Below are 24,235 nucleotides of genomic sequence, written 5' to 3' on the forward strand. Positions count from 1 at the left end.
CGACCTCCGACGAGCTAACTCCCACCAACGCAGCAACCTCCGGCCGATGCCCAGACTCCGGCGACAACGTTGTAGATTCTGACTGGCGACAGTTCATGTCCGTGGCAGCAACATTACAGTGACATTCTGACACAACCCACTCCGGTGAGTTCAGTCTGCGATGGCAGACACCGACGACCTCCGACGACGTTAATGACGGTTCTTCCGGCGACGTGATCGGAGATTCCTTTGGCAACCCATGCCTCAGTTACCTTTTTTTTTTTAATAAAAAAAGAAACTTTGCTTAAACAAAAAGAAACATTTTAGTTAAGGGTTTTTTTATTATTATTATTTTTTTTATTTTAGGAAAGTATTAAAATTTGTTTAAAAATAAAATGATACATATATATATATAATTTTTTTAAATAAACTTGTTTTAAAATAAAAGGGTTTGTTTTAAAAGTGAAATTTCAAAATAAACAAATTGTTTTAGATAAGATTTTGAAAAGAAAATAAAATATTTTGATAAATATAATTCGTTTAAAACAAAATATATTATTTGGTTAATCCAGATAATTTTTAAAAATATAAAGAAGTTTTTTTTTTAAACAAAGTTTAAAATTAAAAGGTTTTATTTAAAAATGGAAACTTTGTATACAACTTTGAGTGTGGGCATAGTGGTAAGAAGTGTGAGTGTCAACCCTCATGTCTCAAGTTTGAGTCTTGTTTGAACGTTCCAATATTCTCGAGGTGATAAATTTTTCTAATGGCCTTCGTGTCACTCATGCTTGAGGAAAAACGATTTTTGTGATATAGTATGATTATGAAACCTCCATTTTTAGTATCCCAATATACCAATTTTTACTACCTCCTCCATTTTCAAATCCCAAAATACATTGTTTAGTATTACATTGCCAATTTCATTTAGTAATTTTGAATATTTTAATACTAAATTACATTTTCATATAACTTAAATGAAATCTTTATTAAGTTCCTAGTTCATCTTTCACATTGTGTATTTTTTTTTTAATTTAGAATTTCAAAGAATCAAATCAAAATAATTTTCAAGTTAATTTTTTAAATATCGATTCTATATATTTGATCTTCTTAACTATTATCTACTTTTTTTATGTATAAGTTGCTTAGAAATTTTGAATGTATGACGTTTTTGTTTGGGGATATATCTGTCTAAAATAAAATGTAAAATCGTAGGATAATTTTAGCATTTCGTTTCAAGGACATATGTGTCATAATTAAAAATAGAAATTGAATGATAAGAGTAAATTAGCCACTATCACAATATTGGATACTTTTGACCCTTTTTCAAAACATATTATTTTTTAGCCTTTTACAATCCGTATTGGTAACTGTAGAAGCCCAGCCCATGATTAAACCAAAAACTTTCCATATATGTGATGAATGGCCCTTTCGGCTTTTCTTGGAAGTTTATGGACCGAATTTGGTGTTCTGTGGAGAAGGCCCAAAATTTATAAAGATGATAAGCCTCCCGCCCTTCCCTTCCGACGACCTTCTCACCCTCTCCATGTATCTCTCTGTTTCTCTTTGTTTTCTAATTCTTTCGTTGGGTCTGGGAGAAATTTGTAGGAATTGAATTGGGTTTTGTTTGTTTTCCTGATTAGAGTCGAAAGAGCTGATTTCCTTTTCGATGGTCTTTCCATCAGAATTATAGGGTTCGATTCCATATGGCCGATTGTGATTCGACTCTTCTGAACTTTGGGGTTCTTGAAATTTTTGTTCAAAATTTCTTTGAAAATTTGAAAACCCAGAAAAGGAGCTAGAAAAAGTCTGCGCAAATCCTGGAATCAGCAGAAGGTGGGGAAGGTCTGCTTCTTCTTTATAAATTTTTAAATCCAAAAACAACCCAGATTTGAACAACTCATGCACAAATGGCCCTTTCAACTTGGCCACCTAGATCCTAGGTGGCTGCCGGATTCAAAAGAAAGGTGGAGGAAGGGTTTTTTTGGCAACAAGCAAACACACAACCCCACACACAACCCCACTCAACGTAATATGGAGGTACTTATGGCGGAACGGGCCGATGTTTCATTCTTTATTCTATAGGTCTCACATTCTTAATGCATTCAATTTTCTACTTTTATCCTTTCTCTCTCTAGATTAATGAGGCCCATAACTTTTTATTTAATTGTTTTATACTTTTTTATTTCTTTTTCATTTATACTAATAATTTTTCTTTTATTAAAAATTTATATCACTTTTATTAGTTATTGTGATATTTTATAAAATATTTAATATTTAATTTTTTAATTTAGTTTTGTTATTATTAATTAATGTCACATTTTCTAAAATATAATTCATTATTATTAATTATTATAATAATAAAATTTAATAACATTATTATTAAATATTATTATAATAAAATTTAATGATATTTTATATTAAATGATGATGGTTATAATAAAATAGTATTGTAGTTGATGTAATTTTATTTTAATTATTTATCATTTATTAATATTAATATTAAATAAATCTTTTTGATAAAAAAAATATTTACTATCCATAATATAGTTTTAAAATAAATTAAAATAAATAATTATTGTACTAAAAAAAATAGTACCACAATGTATTTGTGGTTAGTTAGAAAGAAGATAAAGGGTATACTAGTAATTGTCGTATATTTGATTTTGATTTCAGAAATTTTCTAGTAAACAACATCAAAGGAATGTCATGACATCCCGATTAATTTTCATTCCAATCCATTTCCATTCCGATTCGTGGTAGGTAAATAGGGTCTAAATTGTTACTTGTATGAAAAAGTAAAGGACCAAAGGTGTTTTTTAATGGGTATTTTAGCATAATTTGAGGTTTTTTTTTTTTTTTAGCCAAGATTTTGTGGCTAGGCTTGGGGATTTTGTCGCTGAATTTAAGCATTTTTATGTCCAGATTTTGAATATTTTGTTGGCCTGATTTTGGAGATTTATTAGCTAACTTTCAAGTAATTTTTTAGATTAATTATGAAATTTTGAACAATCTATACACTTATCAAGATCAAAACTTAATCTGATGAAATTAAAATTTTGCGGTTAAAATTAAGGATAAAAGCCAGAGTTTTTTAATATGAATTATTTACAAGAATCAGTGTTTACTAGTTATAATTTTTTTTAATGAAAAATATATAAATTCAAGGGGGAAGATGTTGAAGATATCTCAATCATAAAAATGGGTTTTAATTAATTAAATAACTACAATAATTAAAATCTACCACTTTCCCCTCTCTGTCCTTACTCTCTGTCTCTTCTCTTATGCCCTAATATTCTTTCCTTGGACATATATCTATGTGCTAACCAGCTCTGATTTAATTTGTTAATTATCTAAAATAATAATGCAGATGACTTTGCTTATTTTATATATTATTAACCTTTTTTTTCAATACATTATGTTATTTCACAATATAATTTTCAATAAAATTAAGGACAGAATATATAACTTTGTCCCCTTTTGTCATTTTCTAATTTGGTCATTAATTAATTATCTTTTGATAGTTCAACTTTATCTTTCATGTATTGAATTTTTTAATTCAATTCTTGTTATCCATAGAGTTAAAAGAATGATAATGTTGAAATTCAAAGATGTTTCTTCTTTTTCTTTTTCTTTTTCTTTTCTTTTTTTTTAATAAAGTGACTAGTTAATTTTTTCGTATTTTTAATAAATCAATTTTCTAATATATTGCAAGTTAAATACCTAATTGCAAATTAGGTAGGTTACGTCAGTAGATGTTGTAAATGAACATCTAATTTATTAAATAAAGCATGAGACAACTGTAATTCAGTTAATATAATATATTTTAATTATCAAATAATCACATGGTTGATGAAATTTAACCTTTTAATTAGTATGTAGGGTAAGGATTCAAGTGAAAAACTAAATATTAGGTCTCAGTGTTATGACTATTTCATTAAAAATTATACTTGTTTTCTCATGGGTTTTTTTTTTTTTGTCTGCTTTTCACATTTCTTAAAAATAAATTTGAATTCTTAGTCAAATTTAAAAAACAAAAACAATGTTTTAAAACTTCCTTTCTTAGTTTTAAAATTTTAGTTTAGATTTTGAACACATTTTTAAAAGGTAGATAACATAATAAAGAAACACCTAAGAATAGGTATTGGTAGGGCTTATAAACTTAACTATAAAAAGCATAAAACAAAAAATAAAATAGTTATCAAATAAAACCTGAAAGAATCTTATTAAAAATTTCTCAAATAAAACCTTAAAAGAATCTTATTAAAAATTTCTCGAAATGAAATTAAAAAACATTACAAATACTACCGACTAAATTATATAATATTTAACCTAAAAGTTTAGGGTGCGTCTGGTTAGTGTTAAGATATATGTTTGGTAGCAAATTTGAAAATTGAACATCAATTTAAAAGAGAGAGGTTTTGTAATATATTGATAAGTTATTCATTACAATTTAGTTTAATAAAAAATATTATCAATTAATTTATAAAATTTGTATTTTACCTATTTAATTTTAACAAAAGTGAAATGAGTTTATAAAACGAAACAGTGTATTTATCAATTTTTTCTACATACTTTTAAATATAACTCTACATTTTAAATTTTTTATTCAAAATCTAAAACATATGAGATAAAAGTATTGTTTTCAAAATTTTCATTATTTAGACTACGGCGAAAATAGTTTTCTAAAACAATCCAAACAAACATATATTTATTGAATTCAATTGATTCAATAAGTTTAAAAACAAAAAATAGAATATGAAAACTTTACCAATTTAAATTGGATAAGAAATTTTGGGTGACACTGAAAATCATGTAGGGGAATAAAACAGTTGACGTCATAATTTTTCAAGTTAGAGAATCCTTTTCAAAGAATGGGACAGAGAGGAAAAAGTGACAGTTTTTCTAAGGTTTCAAAAGCAAAACCTAAAGCTATGAATAATGGATGAGAGAGAGAGAGATGAGGATTATAATTTTTATGGTTCACACAATTACTGCCCTACCACCTTTTCATCATTGTCATGATAGTGATGACTGATAAGAAATATATACACATATATTTCCAACCTTCAATTTTAAGAGAATGAATAAAGTGTTCTCAGGTAAGCGAAGTTCATATTTGTCTTTAATTTGGTCATATTAATTATTGAACAATATTTCAAACTTTGATAAATAGGATAGATAATCGCGACAAGGAATGTGTCCTTTTTTAAAAAAGGAAAAATACATATGTCAATTTGTTAGTAGCCATAAGCAACAAGAAAAAATTGTTAATCGATCCGTACTTAATTAATATAGTTATTGTACCATTTTTGGCACATAATATTCTTCTATAATGTAATATTGAAAAAAACGTGAGGTTCTTTGACTCCCTGGATTAAGTAGCTATCAAGTTTGCATAATTTTTATTTGCATTGAATAAAGCATCCAATATACTTGTGAAATAAATTTGAGTTTATAGAATATAGATTTATTGAAAAGTCAATATGCAATTAGCAAATAATGTACAAAATGTAAGTTCCAACTTTTCACTGGTGGGGTTTGGAGGAGAACTGGTCATCCCTAAACGGAGAATAGAATTGCCAGTGACGTTCGGAAGCGGGCCAAAAAGCATCACTAAAATGGTAGATTTTTTGGTCGTCGACTACGCATCCTCCTATAATGCAATATTAGGAAGACCAACAATGCACATGCTCAAAGCAATACCATCCACGTACCACCAGTTTATGAAATTCTCAACACCTGGTGGGATAGGCGAGATCAAAGGAGAGCAGCTAGTATCACGTAAGTGCTACTACACTTCTATGAAGGGCAACGATAGGGCTTCTACGGCTGGTGGCCATTGATTTCTTCATTCAACCAACAAGTATAGGATAGGTTTAAGATTCTTGCGTTTTGTTTTTAAGATTATTGGTTTTTACGTTATCAATAAAGTATCCACTATCTACATACTTGAGTACTCCCTATAAACTTTTTGTGTACTCCTCAAGTAGTGGACATAATAGTACATCAATCTACATCGATCGACAAGAATTAGAAAGAACAATTAAAGATCTCGAGAAAGGCCAAACCAGAAGCGGGTCACGTGACCTAGCACGATTAGATTACAAGATTGAGCAAAATCAAAAGTCAAACGACAGCAACTAAAGGCACAAAACCATTGGCCTTAGCCAAAGGGTTAGAAACCTATGAGAGGCAACTAAAGGTACAAAACCATTGGCCATAGCCAAAGGGTTAGAAACCTATGAGAGGTAAAGGCAACGAAAATCAGCTCCATCAGTGTTGGGATTTTCTCTACCTTTAAAAAGATTAGAGACTCGTGCAAGTGCACACGGTCACAAGTAATACTCGGAAGTAATCCAAGGTCGAATCCTCAGAGACTTGTTGCTTTTCAAACCAGTTTTTAAGAAGTGAACGATTCAAATATGCAACTGTGATTTAGGAAGAAAATAGTGATGAAATGTTGTCGTTTGGGGTTTTAACTAACAAGCAATTTAATGAAACTCAACCTCCTTGTCTCCTACTTTAGTTTTGAAGCAAAACATGGAAAACACACTATGTTGGGAAAAAGCACCAGGCGCAATTCTTGGCTTTTCTTGGAATTTGAGTTCTACTCTTTCACTACCACTTTTGGTTACTACAGAGGCTAGGGTAACCTACAATCATATTTCTATGTGTGATTACAATCTTAGAGAATATCTACCAACTCATTTGCATTATGGGTCAGAGGGCCTATGCCTAGGACCATATTTTATGCGCTTATTCCTAAGTCACGTCCCATATTGGTTTCCTATTATTTTACCTAACTCACATTTCCCAAGGTTGGGCTTTAGTGTATAAATCAAGTTCCCACCGGCCAAATGGAAAAAAGATGTAAAGATAAGTTTTTAAAAACCAACCCAAAAAAGTGTCAGGCGCAATCTGGCCAAAATCCCGAGCGTGTTGAAAATCAAATCATTTGACTAAGGCATTCCACAAGGAGGTTGATAACTAATTTAGAACATAATTAAATGAAAGTAAATGCACGAAAACATAACGAAAGTATTTTCATTGAATTTAAATGAATAAATAAGTCGTACAAGGAGTTCTAGCTTGACCCTCTTCTCTCTCGAGAGTGAGGGGAGTTGAAACTCGCTAAAGAACTTTAAAATAACAGAATGAACGAAGAACGGAAGTAAGAACTTGAATTAAAAGCAATACGAAAGGTAAAAGTGTGAAAAACAAAGAAATGAATAACTAGAACATAAACATAAACCCTAAAAACGTGTTCTACAACTAGAAAGCATCTAAAAGAAGATGAAATGAAGCTTGGAAGGGATGATTTGTTGAGGGATGGATGAGCTTCCTTTTATAGCACCATAGGTTGGTTGAAACTCCCCTCCATTTTAGGTGGAAAAGGGTTGAGATTCACCTAACCACCTCACTTGGACTTGGACTAACGGTTTTGAACATGTGGGAAATGTCCTCCTTGCCCTTCATTAATCAAAACGTGCGTTTTGACAAATTGCCTCCAAAAATGCGCCGGGCGCAATTCTGCAAAAACATAATTATGTTATTTTCTTCCAACTTTGACCGCATTTATCTTATATTTTCCTAAAGTACCATAGTTTGACTTTTATGTAGAAATAATCTATGTATGTTCTACTTTAAGAATATGTGGTCCTTTTTGGCAAATAATAATAGGAAATGGGTCAAACAAGTGGTCAAACAGGGCTACCGACACATGTTTCTGCAGTAAAAAGCTAACCCTAACAATCAGAGTTAGAGTCATAAGCCAATAATCTTTTGTAATAGAGAATTGATTGATAATTCCAAAGGTAGCTACAAATAAAGACAAAACAACAACATACAACAGCTTGTTCATAAAAGCGGTCAACGTAGATAAAGTAGATCACCATCCTCCTACTCGTCGTCATTATCATTCATGTCGTCGGGGGCATCACGTTCGACATGAAAGCGCTCCTGGAGAAAGGAATAATCAATGTTGGGATGCTCAATGGAAACTTGACGAAGAGACCAAGAGACGCCACACTCCATGGCAGCATTCTGCAGATCATGACTACATAAAATACAACATCTCCAAGGAAAGACCCGTCAATACTCTCTCCTGGATTCGGAAGATGAAGGCTAACCGAATCAGGAATGCGGTATGTCGAACTCAAACAACGTAAGTCCCTCGCCGTAAGAGTGGAATTATCTACCCAAGAGGGGCGGTAAGGTCGAGACCCAGAAGAGGGGTTCGACGACGACCCGTCATCCGAAGAGGTCCATTCGAAATTAAGATCAGATGCCATGGTGGTAAGGAAACACAACAAAAACAAAGTAAAAAGAAATATACCTTAGTTGAAGGGATGATCGACATTGGAGGAGTTGAAGGGGGTTTAAATAGCCTTCAACATAGGAGCATAGCTCTCGGCATGATGGTCTTTGCCCATCGGTCCGAGGCCTGCTCAGCTCGGTACCCGAGGAACCCGTGATCTTCTCGGTCACGAGTCCTACAGTGAGGGGACAATTCAACCTGTGATCCTCTCGGGTCTCACGATGATGGGACAACTCGACTGGCTTGAACTAAAGGACTTAGATCATGAGACCAAGGCGTGCCCGGCTCGGTACCTGTGGAGCTCGTGACCTCCTCGGTCACGGACCTGGCATAACGTGGCAAGTCACGACAACTGTAGGGGCACGACAGTCGAGAAGGTCCTTCCTTTATGTCATTTAGTAAAATTAAAAGGATCTTACTACCCCCCGATAAAGCTCCTTATTCGCGCACTCCAACACTCCTATCAACATACTACCAAGGAGATTGAGACAAAATCAAAAGCATCGCCTTTGGAGTAGGGGCAATTGTTATACAGAATAAAAACGACAAAGCAACGGATCAACCAAGTGGAAGAATACCAGAAAGGCCACCAGAAGAACCAGACCGAGCCGACCACAGCTCGGTCTCGACCCAGGCTCGGCCCATTGCCAAGCCCGGTAATCGCCCTCTTTTCTGATCTCCATGCACCTTGGGCTTCGCAGCAACTAACTAGGGCTTCTTTAGATGGGTCTGGAACCTTCCAAACCACTATAAATAGGCCATCTAGCCTAACCTTAAGGTAAGCCGAGTTCTACGCTTGAATTCCATTACTCAACTACTTCCTTAGCTGAATTAGACATCGGAGCCCGTGTGACAAGAGTTACACTGGTCTAGTCTTGTTCGGTTTTGCAGGTCTTCGATTCCCTGATAATCAAATTTGGTGCGAATCTCGGAAGGAACCGAGAGAGCATAATCCACGCATTAACATATATCTACACTCATAATTTTTTTTTTCTTTTGATCTACTTTTAAAGTACAATTTAAAAAATCAAACTAAATTTTGAAAACCAAAATTTTATCTTATTTTTAAAATTTGATTAAAATTTCCAAATGCCTAATTTATAAAATTATAAACAAAATCGTGATTCAGCCGCATTTTAAAGATGGTAATATCTGCTTAGGAATATCTGCTTGGTATCACAGGGGAACCTATCATCTCTGATCCAATAGAATTGGATTACTTTTTAATTATTTATATTATATTCTTTATTTTCTTAATCTTGGCCGGGTATTGTCCTCGTTTAAATGTGAATACCGTTAAACCTCTCAATGAAAATATCTTATGGAAATGTGGTAAAACATCGAAACAAAATCGCGTGCACATAAATGAAAATTATATGGATTGGTAAATTAAAGTTTAACGTTACTTTATTATGTTTTATTTTCTAATCCAATCTAATCTTTAGTTAAATAATTGAATAGGTATGCGAAATATAAATATATATATAAAGGATGAAAATTTTTTTTTTTTTTGAAATGGAATGAAATAATTAAAAAAAATAGATTGTTTAAATTTTAAAGGTTTAATAATAGTTAGTTAAATTTGTTTTCTTTTTATTTGTTTGTTTTAACATTTAATTTAAAGTTTGGTTTTCTTTTAAATAGATTTTTTTTCATAATCCATATCTTTTAAGATTTTGTTAGATTTTTTATAGTTAAGTTAAATTTAAATTTTGTTTTTTAAATCGATTTTTTATAATCTATTTCTTTAATGTTTCCTTAGATTTTTTATAGTTAAATTTAATTTAAAGGTTTTTTTTTCTTTTTGTTAAAAATATATTTCTTGGTTTCCTTCGTCTTCTAATCCGAAGACTCCCCTTCTCCATTGCCAACTAGAAGAAGCTCTTCTCTTCTTTGTCTTCTTCTTTAGTTTGTCGGAGTAATTAAGATGAAGCTCACTCCACGTCGAAGGTTTTTGTTGTAGAAAACGGCGTTGATTGAAGTTTGTACGCCATTTGGAGACAATAGATTTTGGTAGGTGAGACAATAGATTTTTCCTCAATCTCGAACATAAAATGAAGATCTCTAAGTGAATCGCGACGGCAACAAGTTTATCAACAATTTCCTTGATTCAACTAATATATTTCTCAAGAGAATGTTCGTATGAGATGTGGAAGAATACCGATTTTCTAGAGATAACTTAGAAATATTATAAGTAAAAAGTGACAGTTTTTCTAAGGTTTAAAAGGCAAAACCTAAAGCTATGAATAATGGATGAGAGAGAGAGATGAGGATTATAATTTGTATGGTTCACATATAACTACTGCCCTACCACCTTTTCATCATTGTCATGATAGTGATGACTTATGATAGAGATATAGACATATATTTTTTTATATATATGGAAGGTGAAGTTTAATTTTTGAGCTCGATGTAATGTACATAGTTTATCGCAATATTTTATCAGAGACGATCTGATCCATCGTATCAATCTTGTTCATATTTGAGATATCAATATTAAGGTTATGAGAAAAAGATTTAAATCTCTGAATTCTTCAACTTTCACTCTCACTTATTAATTCACTTTTGTTCGACTCTAAAATAGAAAATTGGATATGACATATGCCTAATGAATTATGAATTGATGTATATAAAAGATCATGTTCAAAATAAACTTCGAAAATTTCCAACTTGCAATGAAAGATGGGGTTATGCTAGAACTCTCCCACGTTGAAACTCTTAGGATCAAAACATAAAAGATTAAAAAAAGAGAGAGAAAATTTGAGGTTTTCATAGGCATTAAATTGTGGGCAAAATTGGGTCATAAGTGAATAGAATAGGCTTCTTTTTCAAAGCTCCTCTAGAAGGGCAATTACCAAACCCCACTTTTTGGTTATGGATTGAGGAGAATGAATAAAGTGTCTTAAACGATGATCTATGCCCATGTTGACTTCAATTTGGTCATATTAATTAATAAATAATATCTCAATTTTGAAAAATAGGATAGAGAATTGCAAAAAAAAGTGGGATTCTTTAGCTCTAATTAGCTTGAGTGGCTATGAAGTCGAGATCAGAGAATTTAAGTTTGCATAATTTGTATTTGGATTGAATGAAGCATCCAATAGATTTATGAAAATTTGAATTTGTGTAATATTTCTTCAATGGGTAGGTTTATAATTCGTAAAAGTTAATATGAAATACTAAAGGCATTTAAAATAAACTTGAGTTTATATCATATAGATTTATTGAAAAGTCAATCTGCAATAAGTCAATCATCTACGGAATATAAATTCAACTTCTTAAATTTGAACTATATAGGTTTTGTTGATCAAAACAACAAATTCAATACATTCTTTTAATTAAAGTCAGATATTAGACTAGATCGAAATCTTAAAATTAACACACTAATCTAAACATTATTTAATTAGCATACTTACTGATGTAGACTTCATAGAATATAATGCACTTCTTTGTAAAAAGGTGGTTGAACATTTAAGTTATATATACGTTGAAAAAAGCATCATCTAACACAAGCAAATATAGAGCCTAAATTAAATATAAAAGTGGGAAAATCTTGGAGCCATTTTTCCTCTTTGTTTTGTTGAATCTTCTTCTCTTTGCTTCTTTCAATGTCCCTTCCTTTTTCTTTTTCTTGCATACACTTTCTTCTCACTCTTTTATTCTTTGAGATGAAAGAAATTTAAAATGAAAAGTATAGAGAGATTACATACCCAAAAGGTATTTGTGAAATTACATTATTGCCCACATAGTATGACTTACTTACAACCTGCCACAAGATGGGAATTTTCAAGAAAAATAAAAGAATGTACACATATAAATATAATTGGACAAATTATACATCCATATATAGTTGCTATCCAATTTTTCTCATGATGTTTAAAAATTTCCATTCTACCTTCAGTCTTGTAATTTGTCTAAAAAATAATAATCTTTTAGCCATTTTCGTTAAAATACTTTTGAAAAAAACTTTCACTCATAAATTCCTAGGTGGTCCAGTAGCATATAGACAAGTGGATCACAGGAACTATACAAAATTAAAAAATCAACTTGTTTATATGCTACTGGATCAGGACCACATATGAATTCAGGAGAAGCTTCCTCTTGAATCTTCAGTAGGGAATTTTGTCCAATACCTTTTTAATGTTTTAGAACTAGGGGTATATGTATATATATTTTTTGTAATTTATATGATTTCAATTTTGACCTTAAAATTTTAAAAATTTTAACTATGGCATAAATTGCTAAATGAAAGTTTTCTTTAACGGAAATTAAGAGGTTGAGGATAGTATTGGAACTTTTAACCATTTTTATCTAGTGAACCTCTCAATTAGATTCTAATCCAAATCAAGTTCTAACTATTTATGAGAGAAACACATGTGGTAGGATTTTCAAGAAATTCTTTGATTTCTTCAAGGTGGTCTTGGATATATATTTTAATTAGTTAAATCTAATTTTAGAGCAGCAGCGAAATTAAAACTAACTATAGAAAAAAAAATAGAAAATAGAAAGGGTAAAATGGGTACCTTTTCTTTTTTCACACTTTTTGTTGAGGAAAGTGATGAATAGGATGATCAAGGCAACCGCTGCAATAAGTCCAATAATTATTGCTAATGTCTTGTTGGTCTCATCGTCATTGTTCTTTGTATCTTCTGCCAAAATATTACTCCAACTAATCACTTTTTTTTTAATAATTGAAAACTCTTTTTCACTATTTTTAACTTTATTTTTAATAATTGCAAGGAAGAATAATTTCATTTGTTCCATAAAAATAGGCAATGATGTCAGAATATACCATAAATAAAAAGTAGCTGTCCAAATATATTCTTTACTATTTTTCCTCGTTAAATTACCAATTTAGTCTAAAAAATTTTAATTATTTTTTTGTCTTTTTAAAAAAGGTCTAATATGTCTATAATATTTCAGTTAGTCATTGACCTTTAATTTTAAAATATTTCGAAGAGACTATAGACATATTATATACAAAATTGAAAGTTCGTCTAGGACATATTAGATATAAAATTCAAAATTTAAAAATCTATTAAACATTTTCTACAATTCAAGAACATATTAGACGTCAAACTCTATTCCACTCGTACGCCATTGCTTCCCCTTTGATTCCTTTGGGGCTCATGAATTAAACTTGTAATTTAACTTTTTTTTTAAGGTTTATCTCAGAAATATCATGTTAAAAAATTAAAAACGTTTTTTTTTATTTGAAATAGAAAATTGAAAATGTATTTCATTATTTTCATGTGTTATCTTTCTATTGAATTTTTTGTTCATGTATATTAAATAGTCAATCTGAGCATAGCTTAACTGGTTAATACATATATGTTCGATTAAAAAATTATGGGTTTAAATTCAAAAATAAAATTACTTTTTAAATTGTAATTTAATTTTAGTCTATAAACATTTAAAAATAAAATACACCCAATCAGGCTTTTAATAGCACCCAATCAGGCTTTTAATAGCTTTGAAACATAATTGAAGTGAGGAATGGGTTGGAAGACAAAATATATGAAGGTCATAATTGAATGTTCAAAGTCTTTTGATTTAAGGACACATGATCTTGTCTTGTTTCCATTTTCTACCAAAGACTAAGAAACGTCTTTTGGATGCAATTTTGGTCACTTATTAAGAGCTTAGCTATTGACTTTAAAAGACTTGGACAAAGGAAGTACAAATTTTGCTTACTTTAATTAAAATATGTCTCAATATTCATATATTTATGATGGTTGGTTCTTTCTTTCTCTTTTTTTTTTTTCTAAATTTGAACTTTTAGTATAATTTTGAAAAATATCCATTATTTCACTAAATTTTAAATTTTGTACTTATGTTTGTGAAATTTTTATTTATCACCGTGGATTGATCTAATAGTCATAGAGGAGGGAGAGGAGGAGTATGAAGCTATACATTTTATGGGTAACTTGAAACTTGAACCCAAGTAAAATTAACCAAGAAAGGGGGTGGTTGATAATTATTTAAGAAAATATGTTTTTATATATTTTTTTTCCTATTAGTTCAAAAACATTTTAACCTGGCTAAACCTAAAAGAAAATTAAAATAATTTTCAGCTACTTTTTTTACCATAAGTCTTTTTTTATTTTATAATAATTACTTTTATACATATTCCTAATTTCCCTGTCAACAATCCTTTAAAAAATCAATTATGCAGCCCTTCTCCACCAAATGAATCTTAAAATTAAAAAAATTATAATATAATAACAATATTTAGTCTCCTTTTGATTACCATTATTTAATATATATATACATACTCATAATTTTTTTTTTCTTTTAATCTACTTCTGGAGAACGGTTCAAGCTAAATTTTGAAAACCAAAAATTTATTTTATTTTTAAAATTTTATTAAAAATTCCAAAGGCCTAATTTATAAAATTGTAAAATTATAAACAAAAAATCGTGACTCAACCGGATTTTAGAGATGGTAATAAAATGATTAATAAAAGAAAATGGAGATCAAAATAATATTAAAAAAAGTGACTTACTATTTCCATTTCCATATCCATTTCCTCCATCTTGCGAGTAAGTCACACCTCTGGTGAAGCGCGTGTAGCATTTAGCCAAATACACGTCACCCCAAGCGGACGCCCCACAGGCCGATTTCAGCCGTCCGATGGCGTCAGTGATGCAATCCTGGCACTCGCTCACACTCAAATCCCCTATGCATTGCGCCGTACTTTGCACCTCTCCGGCCCCACCAACCCTGTAGGTCCCACCACCCGTCGCCAAATACGCCAGCGCGGCATCCAGCCGAGTCAACGCGCCCGAGTTGGACCCAATCGGCGGCCCGCATTTCCTCACCACCAGCGTCTTGTCCTCCGCCCCGAAGAAGCTCCGGTTATCGTACTTCACGAAGCACCCCTCCAGCTGTAACGCGCCGCCGCACGCATCGGTGCAGACCGTTCCGAGCCGGGAAACCGCGCCGGCAACGCACCGGGAGCAGTCGCCGGAGTTGAGGTCGCCACGGCATTGGTAGAGGCCGTAGATGGTGTCCTGAGGGGTGGAGCCGAGGACGGTGAAGTTGGCGTAGGCCGAGGACGCCGCCGTGCCGACGAGGCGGCCGAGGAGCAAGTTGAGATTGGAATCGAAGGGCGAGCCGGGAATGTATTTCTGCTGCGTACAGCCGCCGAAGACGAAGGTGTCTACGGAGGAAGTCGATGGAGGTGAGAGAATCGCGACGGCTCCGCAGAAAAAAATCACAAGCGATGAGAGAGAACGAATTCTTCCAGTCGCCGACATGTCGACTGAGAAGAGAGGGAATTTTGCAGAGAATTTACGTGGAGAAGACGATGATGGGAGGAGACTGCTACCTCTCGTAAAGCAAAAAGTTGAGTCTTACCTCACAAATATAAATAAATTGTTCCCTTTGGTTAAAATATTAAGCTCTTGCTTTGTGTCTGGTAAATTTGAAAATTAAATACTTGTTGAAAGTGTTTAGTTGTATATTATATTTATAAACCAGGGACACTTATCAACATATTTTTTAAAAATGTTGTATAATTATTATTTTGTAATATTATATACTTTATAATATATTATATTTTATCTTTTTTTAGTTTTAGCAAAAATAAAATGGATTTATAACGTGATATTATATATTTATCAAAAGTTTTTTTTTTATCTTTCTTAACGTAATTAAGCATTTTTAAAGTTTCAATTTCAAAATTTGCTTAACAGTAGACAAAATCTTGATAACATATCGGAGGCTCTTACTATTCTACGTGTTTTCATATTTGATTTATTTTGGTCTTGCATTTGTTTAATTTTTATTTTGATCTATGTATTTTCTATTTTGGTTCATCTTGGATTTATGTTAAAAATTTCAAAATATAGACTAAAATTATTTAGAAGAACATGGAATCAAAACAAAACCACATTGTAAACTGCAAAGGCTAATGTACTACCATTAGTATAAATAACGAAATGAAAAAACTAAAACTACATAAACCAAAATTGTATTTTAACATATTTTCAAAAAAAAATGGTATTTTAACGAGTTATAAATTTAAGTTTTTCGAATTTTGACTTTAGACCTAATACTTATTTTAAAAAAGAATTAAATATATATTTAATTTTTACAATTTTTAATTTATGTTTAATAATCTTTGTGGTTAATTCATGTAACATAATATGCTAATTAATTATTATTTAAGGACTTAAATATGACAACCGCTTATATTCAATCCAATCTTTAAAGATTTATTAAAAACTTTTTAAAATGGAAAGTTCAAATAGACAACTAGGGAAGTTAAAGACATTAAAAAATAGTTAAAATATATAAAGATTAAATAGACACTATTTTAAAAATGTAGTAAACAAACTTACCATCTAAACCTAAGTATTATTATAACATAAGTTTTCGTAAAAATGCAAAAAAAAAAAAAAAGGATTTTTTTCTGATACAAAAATCCAATCCACACACTTACCAACTAAATATTAATATAATGTTTACTTTACATTTCATTGAAGTCATTGATTATTTTGCGTACTATATTATATATAAATAATCAATATATTAATGTACATATATACACATGTAGACATGTTAAAAGGATAATGATGCTCAACTTTTTCAAAAAATAAGAAAAGGATAATGATGATCAACCCAACTTATATGTACACTATTAAATTCCAAATACTTGTGTGAATGTGACCAACTTGAATTAAACCAATTATTAATGTGGTATAAAATTTCAAACGTCCTCATTATAGTTTATTTATTTATTTACTTTATAGAATATGAAACCATAAATATAATCGATGAAGTAGAAATTGAGAATTGCGGTGATTTAATTAGGAAGAACATAGATATTTAACTTTTTTTTGTGTCGGGATATATCTCTTAATTAGTTGAGTTAGGCTTAATTAGTGATATATTTTAACCGCTAATATTTATAATCAAAGTAATTATTTATAATTGGTAAAAATTTAATTGCCTATCATGAGTTGGAAGTTTTTTTTTCTTTTGAATGATAATTAAAACATTACAGGGGTAAAAGGGTCAAGTTTTTTTTTCTTTTGAATGATAATTAAAACATTACAGCAGAAAGTGGAAGGAAAAAGTTTTGGTTGTAGAATTAACTCTATTATTGAAAAAGAAATGACATAGCTCTTTTACCTCATATGGCCACATCTATCATAATCTTATTAGTCTATTTTACTAAATTGTTTTCATTAATATAATAAAAAGAATATAAAAATTTAAAAGTTTTGAAATACTCGTCCAAGTAGGATAAGATACTAATTATCTCATTTGAAGTGGAAAGTAGATTCAAATCTCTTCTCCTATATTTCTATTTATTTAAAAAGAAAAAGTAAGGGTGTAGTAATAAAATTTAAGGGGAAAGAAACCAAGTATCCTAAATTTAAACACCACATTTATAATACTAGTGTATCACCACGTGCAATGCACCTATAAATTTTTTTTAATTATAAGGTAACTTAAATTTTATATAATTTCACGTAAAATATTTTAAGTATAATTATTTTAAAAAATAATTAAGATTAATTTTTATATATATTTATTATTATTGACAACTAATTACTAATAATAAAATGTACTATTTATAATTATTTTTAAAATATACTATTATAGTTAATTGTTAATGATATATTTTGTAAATAAATGAATTAAAAGTAAAGGAAAAATTATATATTAATAAAAAAGTAAATAGGTATTTTAATATTTTTATTTTTAAATTATTTCAACCTAATATGGGTCCTTTATTTTATTTTTTTAATATTTTATTTGTTTATTAAATATTTGTTTAGGGCTGACGTTTTGTTGTATATGTTGAATTTTTTAACTAAAACTAAATTATTTTATTGATTTAATTTTATATTATAATTAAAATTATTAAAGAAAAATTCTTCAAATTATATTATTAGAAAATAAAATGACCAAAAGTTTTATATTCCACCTTTTACGATTCTATACAAATTATTGTTTATAATTAATTTATTAATTAAACATTTTTTTATATACTGACTTCTATGATTGTTTTTTTTTTCAACAATAAGAACATGAGCTTATAATTATCTATATTTTAAACAAATATTCTAAATAAAATTGCTAAAAAAAATACACTAAACAATAAAAAACATTAGTAACAAAAAAAAAGTCCAAATCCTAAACTAAATAAAATTGCTAAAAGAAGAAACATTCCAAATAAAAAACACACTAATTAGAAAAATAACAATAGTAACAAAAAAAATCCAAGTACTCACTGTACACTCATCTTTTAGAGTAAATATGTTCATTCTTGAAGATTGCTTGACAGATACTATTATTCAACTTTGTAAAATTGTGGAATGGTAATGTTACAAACCTAGTATTCGAGATATGTAGATTCAACATATGCCTCTCTTGCAACTTGATGAATATGTCACAAATATCTCAAGATGTTTTCAAGATTCAATCATCTTTGAGAGATGTTTCAAGGAACTAAGAATAAAAAAGTATTGAAACTTGTGAAAAACATGTAGAAGAAAACCTATTTTTATAGTAGTAGATGATAAAACGTTACAAAAGCTTTTCAAATTCTAAAACTCTTTGAAATTCTAGTATGAATTTTAATTAAAGAAAAAATTAATCTTATGTTGTTGGAAAACTTTTTGCATTCTAACCTTTTATATTCCATGCATTTATAGTATTGATCATTAATAATTAATAATTAATTTAATATTTGTAATAATATATTAATGGCATAATTTGTAAATTTGTAAATTTAGTAAAGGGTAAAAGTGTCCAAAAATGTTTTTCCTTACATCCTACCTTTTTAATATAGCATAGATATAGATAATATATTATAATGTGATTTAAATAAAATATGGAGAAGAAATTAATTAATTGTTTTTTAGGGCTTTGGAGGTTTGTACGCAAAATGGGGTTTGGGTGGGTTGAAAATGGGACAAATTATAAACTCCAAATTTGATAACTTTTTAAGGGACAGTTAGTTAATTGGTCACAAACCTTAATAATTGTAATCACGCTCTTAATGGAACCAATCTCTCTCCCTTGATTTTAAATTAATTATTTTAGATTTTTTTAAAGCAAATAGAACATGAAGAGAAGCTAGAGTTTTATTGAATAAAATTACATAATATAATAGATACATAATTTAATAACCTATTTTATATGCTAATTTTAACATCTGTCCTACCAAAATATTATAAGTTCAAGTCCTTGTACTAGTGTAATTGGGTTGGACACATTTTAACCATACAAAGAATTAGAGTCACCTAAAAAAAAACATAATATATTGAAAGAACAATTAAAATAATAATTAGCAAATATATATATATTTGTGTTATGGGTGAAACTTCCACAGGACACGCGTCCGCTCTTCTATAGGTTGGGGACCACTGACCATCACCTTCCTAAAGAGTTGTCGAACAGGACACATGTCCGCTCTAGAGGGAACGGAGAACCACAGGCGGTTGCGCTCCGTACATAGTTGTAGCTTGGAACACATGCTGACGATGGGCACATTCTGATGGAAGCGTACTCCCACCTGACCGAACGTACAGCACGTTGCATCCTTGCCATCTCTAACCGTCGTCCTTCTTGGTCGGACCTTGAAGCTATAAAAGGAGGGACCTTCATCTTCACCAAGCAATTGAAAAACCTGTCACTAATACGTCTGGTGTCTTATTCCTATTGCTATTCTGATTATTAACTTGATTGTTGGAGTGTTTTAGGCAGGACACCGCACCGTCATCGAGTTCTTTGATTTCAGGTCCCACGAGTTTCAAGTTGAACGGCTTGTCCGCATACCATGCCGTTCTCTACCAAAATTCGCCGTCAACAATGCGTGGGTGTATATATATATATATAGAAATAAGTTGTAGAACATTTTTGAAGCATTGCAAGCGAAAGTCAATGGAAATTAATTGAAGAAGGTTTTTGACCGTCAAATTAGCTTTGAGCTCAACTATAAAGAAACTTATTGAGAGTAGCGTTACAATTACAATATAGGTACCATTTGACTTAATAACTTAACACGTGTCAGAATTTGGGTAATTTGGTCTAAATGTAGTGATTTTAAGTTTAAATCTTCACCCATGGTTTAAACTATAATATATCAATATTAATAAATACATGCATATACGATTTTTGTAATTGAAATATATGAATGAATCATAACACCATAGCAAAATGAAAAAATAGTATGAGATATAATGCAAGAAAAATTTTTTTTCCCGACTGCAACAGATGTGGGATCAGGGGTTGGGAGTTTGATTCTCCGACCTTGAAGAAGCAAGATGTTAACCACTAAACTATGCTCATGCGATAATTATAATACAAGTACTTAGTATAGTTCAAAGAAAAAAAAAAACCTTAAAATAATTAATAGTTACTAACTATATCAATAAGCTAAGGTGTCAATCTGAGCATAATTCAATTGGTTAAGGTAACTATCTCCGATCAAAAGATCGTAAGTTCGAATCCCCACCCCCACATGTTATATTAAAAAAAAAAGAAAAAATAAAAAGACAATACACCAATAAGGTATAACTTTCACCAAGGTAGTTCATTTAGTAGTTAAATGTGTTTGACCTAGAACGTTTCTAATAATTTTCACTTTATATAGTTTAGATACTATTTTCGTCCTTACATTTTTTCGCTTTAGTCCATTTTGGTTATTGTACTTCCAAAATGTTCTTTTAACTTTTGTACTTTCAAAACATTCGTTATAGTCCATCTACTTTCTACTTTTGTTCATTTTTTGTTCTTATACTTTCAAAACATCTGTTTTGATTTCTATACTCTTAAAAAAATACCAATTTAGTTCTTATTTGTAAAATATTTAACACAAATTTTATGCTAAGTGGGAAACCTTTTAATAGAAATTTATGGGCACATTCTAGAAGTTTAGTATAATAGAATTTTATACTAAAATTATAATCAAAATAAATGAGATCAAATAAAAATGAAAGGACCAAAATAGTAATTTAAACAAAATATATAAAGACCAAAATAGACGGTTCAAATTATAGAGACTAAAAAGAACAAAAATTGAAAGTACAAAAACCAAAATGAATTTTTTAAAAGTGTGTGGATCAAAATGAACCAAAATCGAAAAAATAAGAACTAAAATAGTATTTAAATTTTTTTTTTCTTACTTACTCTCTCATGCATTTAAGGATTATAAAAGGGATAGCCATAATTTTTCCACCCACAAGGTTGTTGTTTGGGAATATTTCTCAAATTTATTGGTAAAAAATTATTTGTTATCTAACTAATTTGGCACTAATTGGGAGCACCCACTTTTCCTTTTCTTTTTCCTTTTCCTTTTCCTTTTGTTGGAAAATAAATTAAGAAAGTTCCCTTTTCTAAACTTATTAAGAAATTTGCTTTATATGACAATATTCGAGGGAGAGATCATGAGAGAAAAAGGAATTTGATTTTTTTAGAATTTACCCAAAGGTTGAGTTTTAATTTCTTATATATTTATTTTAGAGATGGAATAATTATTTGAAGATTTTCCTAATAAAAAAAAAATCTTATAACAATTGTAATTTTTTTTAAGAAGAAATTTCTATTTTATTCTCTGTCAGCATGGGGCATGGGCCTTTTAATCTATATCTTATTTTGGTGATGCTTGGAAAATCATGGCCACCTTCACCTGCCTCCATTTACTATGTCTTAAATCTAAATAATATGTTCAAATTTTTTGGACTCGCTTTTTCAAAGGCTTTTTATACAATAAAGGCTCGAACGAGGAGATTCGAACTTCCAAAACATTAGAGAACTGGATAATATTTTGATGATTCGGTGTTCGGTGTTCCAAAACCATTTTTTAAAAACTTTTCTCTTTGTAATAATAAAAATGGGTGCAATTCAAAATATCACAAATTAGAAGAATTAGAAAAATGGATCAAATCAGTGCAAGTCGAAATTGAAATGACAAAATAATAATAATAATAGATACGAACTCACTCGTTCGAATTATCTTTATATTCAATTCGGTTTTCTTTAGTATAAAATTGGAATGGAACTCAGTGAAATTCTATATCCATACGTATCAATTAATTTGGGCGACCCTAATGGACTAGAATGGTCCGAACGAATATGTTACACTCTATAAACAAAACAACAATTCAATAAAAATACGTTTTTGTGAACGGTTCTTTAGGTAGAAATTGTTCTTAATATCCAAAATTCAAAAGTAATCATTTTAAATGCATCTAATAATGTTACTCTTTAATTATAATTTACCTACCATTTTTAAGAATTTAATTTCGAGTTTATTATTTAAATTTGGAAGACAAGCTAGATATATAAAAATAATTTACTATAATCGATTCTATATATAATTTTAAATTCGGTGACGTGATTTGGAAATTATTAAACATTTGAATTTTTTTTTTAATTTGATGTGACATGAATAGTGGATTTTTTTAATAGTTATTTCTTTCAACTTTTTTAGTATTGTATTATCAGTGAGAAGATTCAATAAGAAACCATATTTATTTAAAGAAAAATATTGCTGACTAACTTCACATTTGTAAGCCGATTTTAGTCCTTTCTAAGTATTTATAATACTTAGTGATATTAATTATTAGTGGGGTTGAAATTTATTGGTTTAAGAACAAGTCAACTTAAAATTGGATATAATTAAAACTATATGCCATCTCAAGTGGTAATTTCCAAAACATTACGGAAAAGAAATTTTGACCATTTTTTTGTCTATAATAATTGAGAATTCAAATATGGAAGGCTTGAATTCAAAATTTTATTATTGCTACATGCTCTATTTGACAAGTATAAAAATAAACTCATCTTTCAAATAAAATATGATATTCCCACTCGCACAAATATGAAGGTCAATATTAATTTACTTTCTTCACAACAAAGTAAACTATAATTATTCACCAAGATAATGACATCTTAAATTGTTGCGCTAAAAAGAAAAAGAAACAAAATTATTACTTTTTATTTGATTACTTTCTAACTTTGCTTTTTTAGTTTTGGTATATTCAAAACCTTTATTTTAATTTGTGTATTATTTTTTTTGTTTATTTTAATTATTGTACTTTTAAAATGTTCCTTATCGTCTCTATACTTTTAGAAGTGACTGATGTAGTCCTTATTTGTAAAATTTTAACAAAAATTTATACACATTCGAAACTCTTTAATACATATTTATAACTACATTTCAATAAATTAAATAAAGTATCAGGGGAAGAAATAAGATAAAAGTGAAAATATAAGAAACTAAAATAATCACTTTTTTAAAGTACAGAGATAACAGGAATCAAAATAAACCTAAATGGAAAACATAGCGACAAAAATAGTATTTTAACTTATTTTCTTTTTCAACTGTCACATGGAAGATTATCTCACTCATTTATTCAAACTCTTTTTATCCCGAGGAGAAACAGATGAGGTAATCATAATTTGAACATCTACATCAACCAAATTTATCTTAAAAAAAAAAAAAGTCAATTTAAATTTACCAAAATTGGGACAAGTCCTGTCAACAATTGATGAACTTCATTATTATTATTATTTTCAAAAAATGTTACATTAAAGTCATGAGGGTTTGTCATTGGTTTGGTGAGTGAGACCAGAAATTGAGAAAGGACCAAAAACATATGTCATTTTGTGAAGATAAGATTTCTATGTTTTAAAAATCAATGTAATAAATTTTTGTGTATAAATGGATGATATTGTGGGATGCCCAAATCTATTTATAGACCCCATGTGACATGGTTATGTATGATCGTCTAAAAAGAACATCCAATTTTCTTTTTTAATTTTTTTAAATTTAAAAATGTATATGGTTTTTTGCAATAATTTCATTTTTATTACATGAATTTTAACTATAGTTTATATTTTTAATATAATTTTGTTCGGTTCTTATCTCCCATTTTAATACGTTTATTTTAGTCCATATAGTTGCAATTTTGTTC

At 29.6% G+C, this 24,235-nt stretch overlaps 1 protein-coding gene across 2 annotated transcripts; it reads right to left on the reverse strand.

The window, feature by feature from the left end:
- Window positions 1-11,728: 11,728 nt before the first annotated feature.
- On the reverse strand, window positions 11,729-15,707 carry LOC111015646 (plasmodesmata-located protein 6). 2 transcript variants are annotated; one of them, XM_022290735.2, is made up of 3 exons: window positions 14,803-15,707; window positions 12,820-12,942; window positions 11,729-12,062 (listed from the first exon to the last, which is right to left on the reverse strand). In XM_022290735.2, exons 1-3 carry the CDS (start codon window positions 15,554-15,556, stop codon window positions 12,052-12,054), a joined length of 888 nt encoding a protein of 295 aa, XP_022146427.1. In that variant the 5' UTR covers window positions 15,557-15,707; the 3' UTR covers window positions 11,729-12,051. The 2 variants fall into 2 exon arrangements, with proteins under 2 accessions (XP_022146427.1, XP_022146426.1); XM_022290734.2 differs by having other exon boundaries at window positions 12,820-12,945; window positions 14,803-15,701.
- Window positions 15,708-24,235: the final 8,528 nt, after the last annotated feature.

This window comes from Momordica charantia (assembly GCF_013281855.1).
Source record: "Momordica charantia cultivar OHB3-1 chromosome 4 unlocalized genomic scaffold, Mcharantia_2.0 BLBB01000004.1, whole genome shotgun sequence".
NCBI classification, from domain to species: Eukaryota; Viridiplantae; Streptophyta; class Magnoliopsida; order Cucurbitales; family Cucurbitaceae; genus Momordica; species Momordica charantia.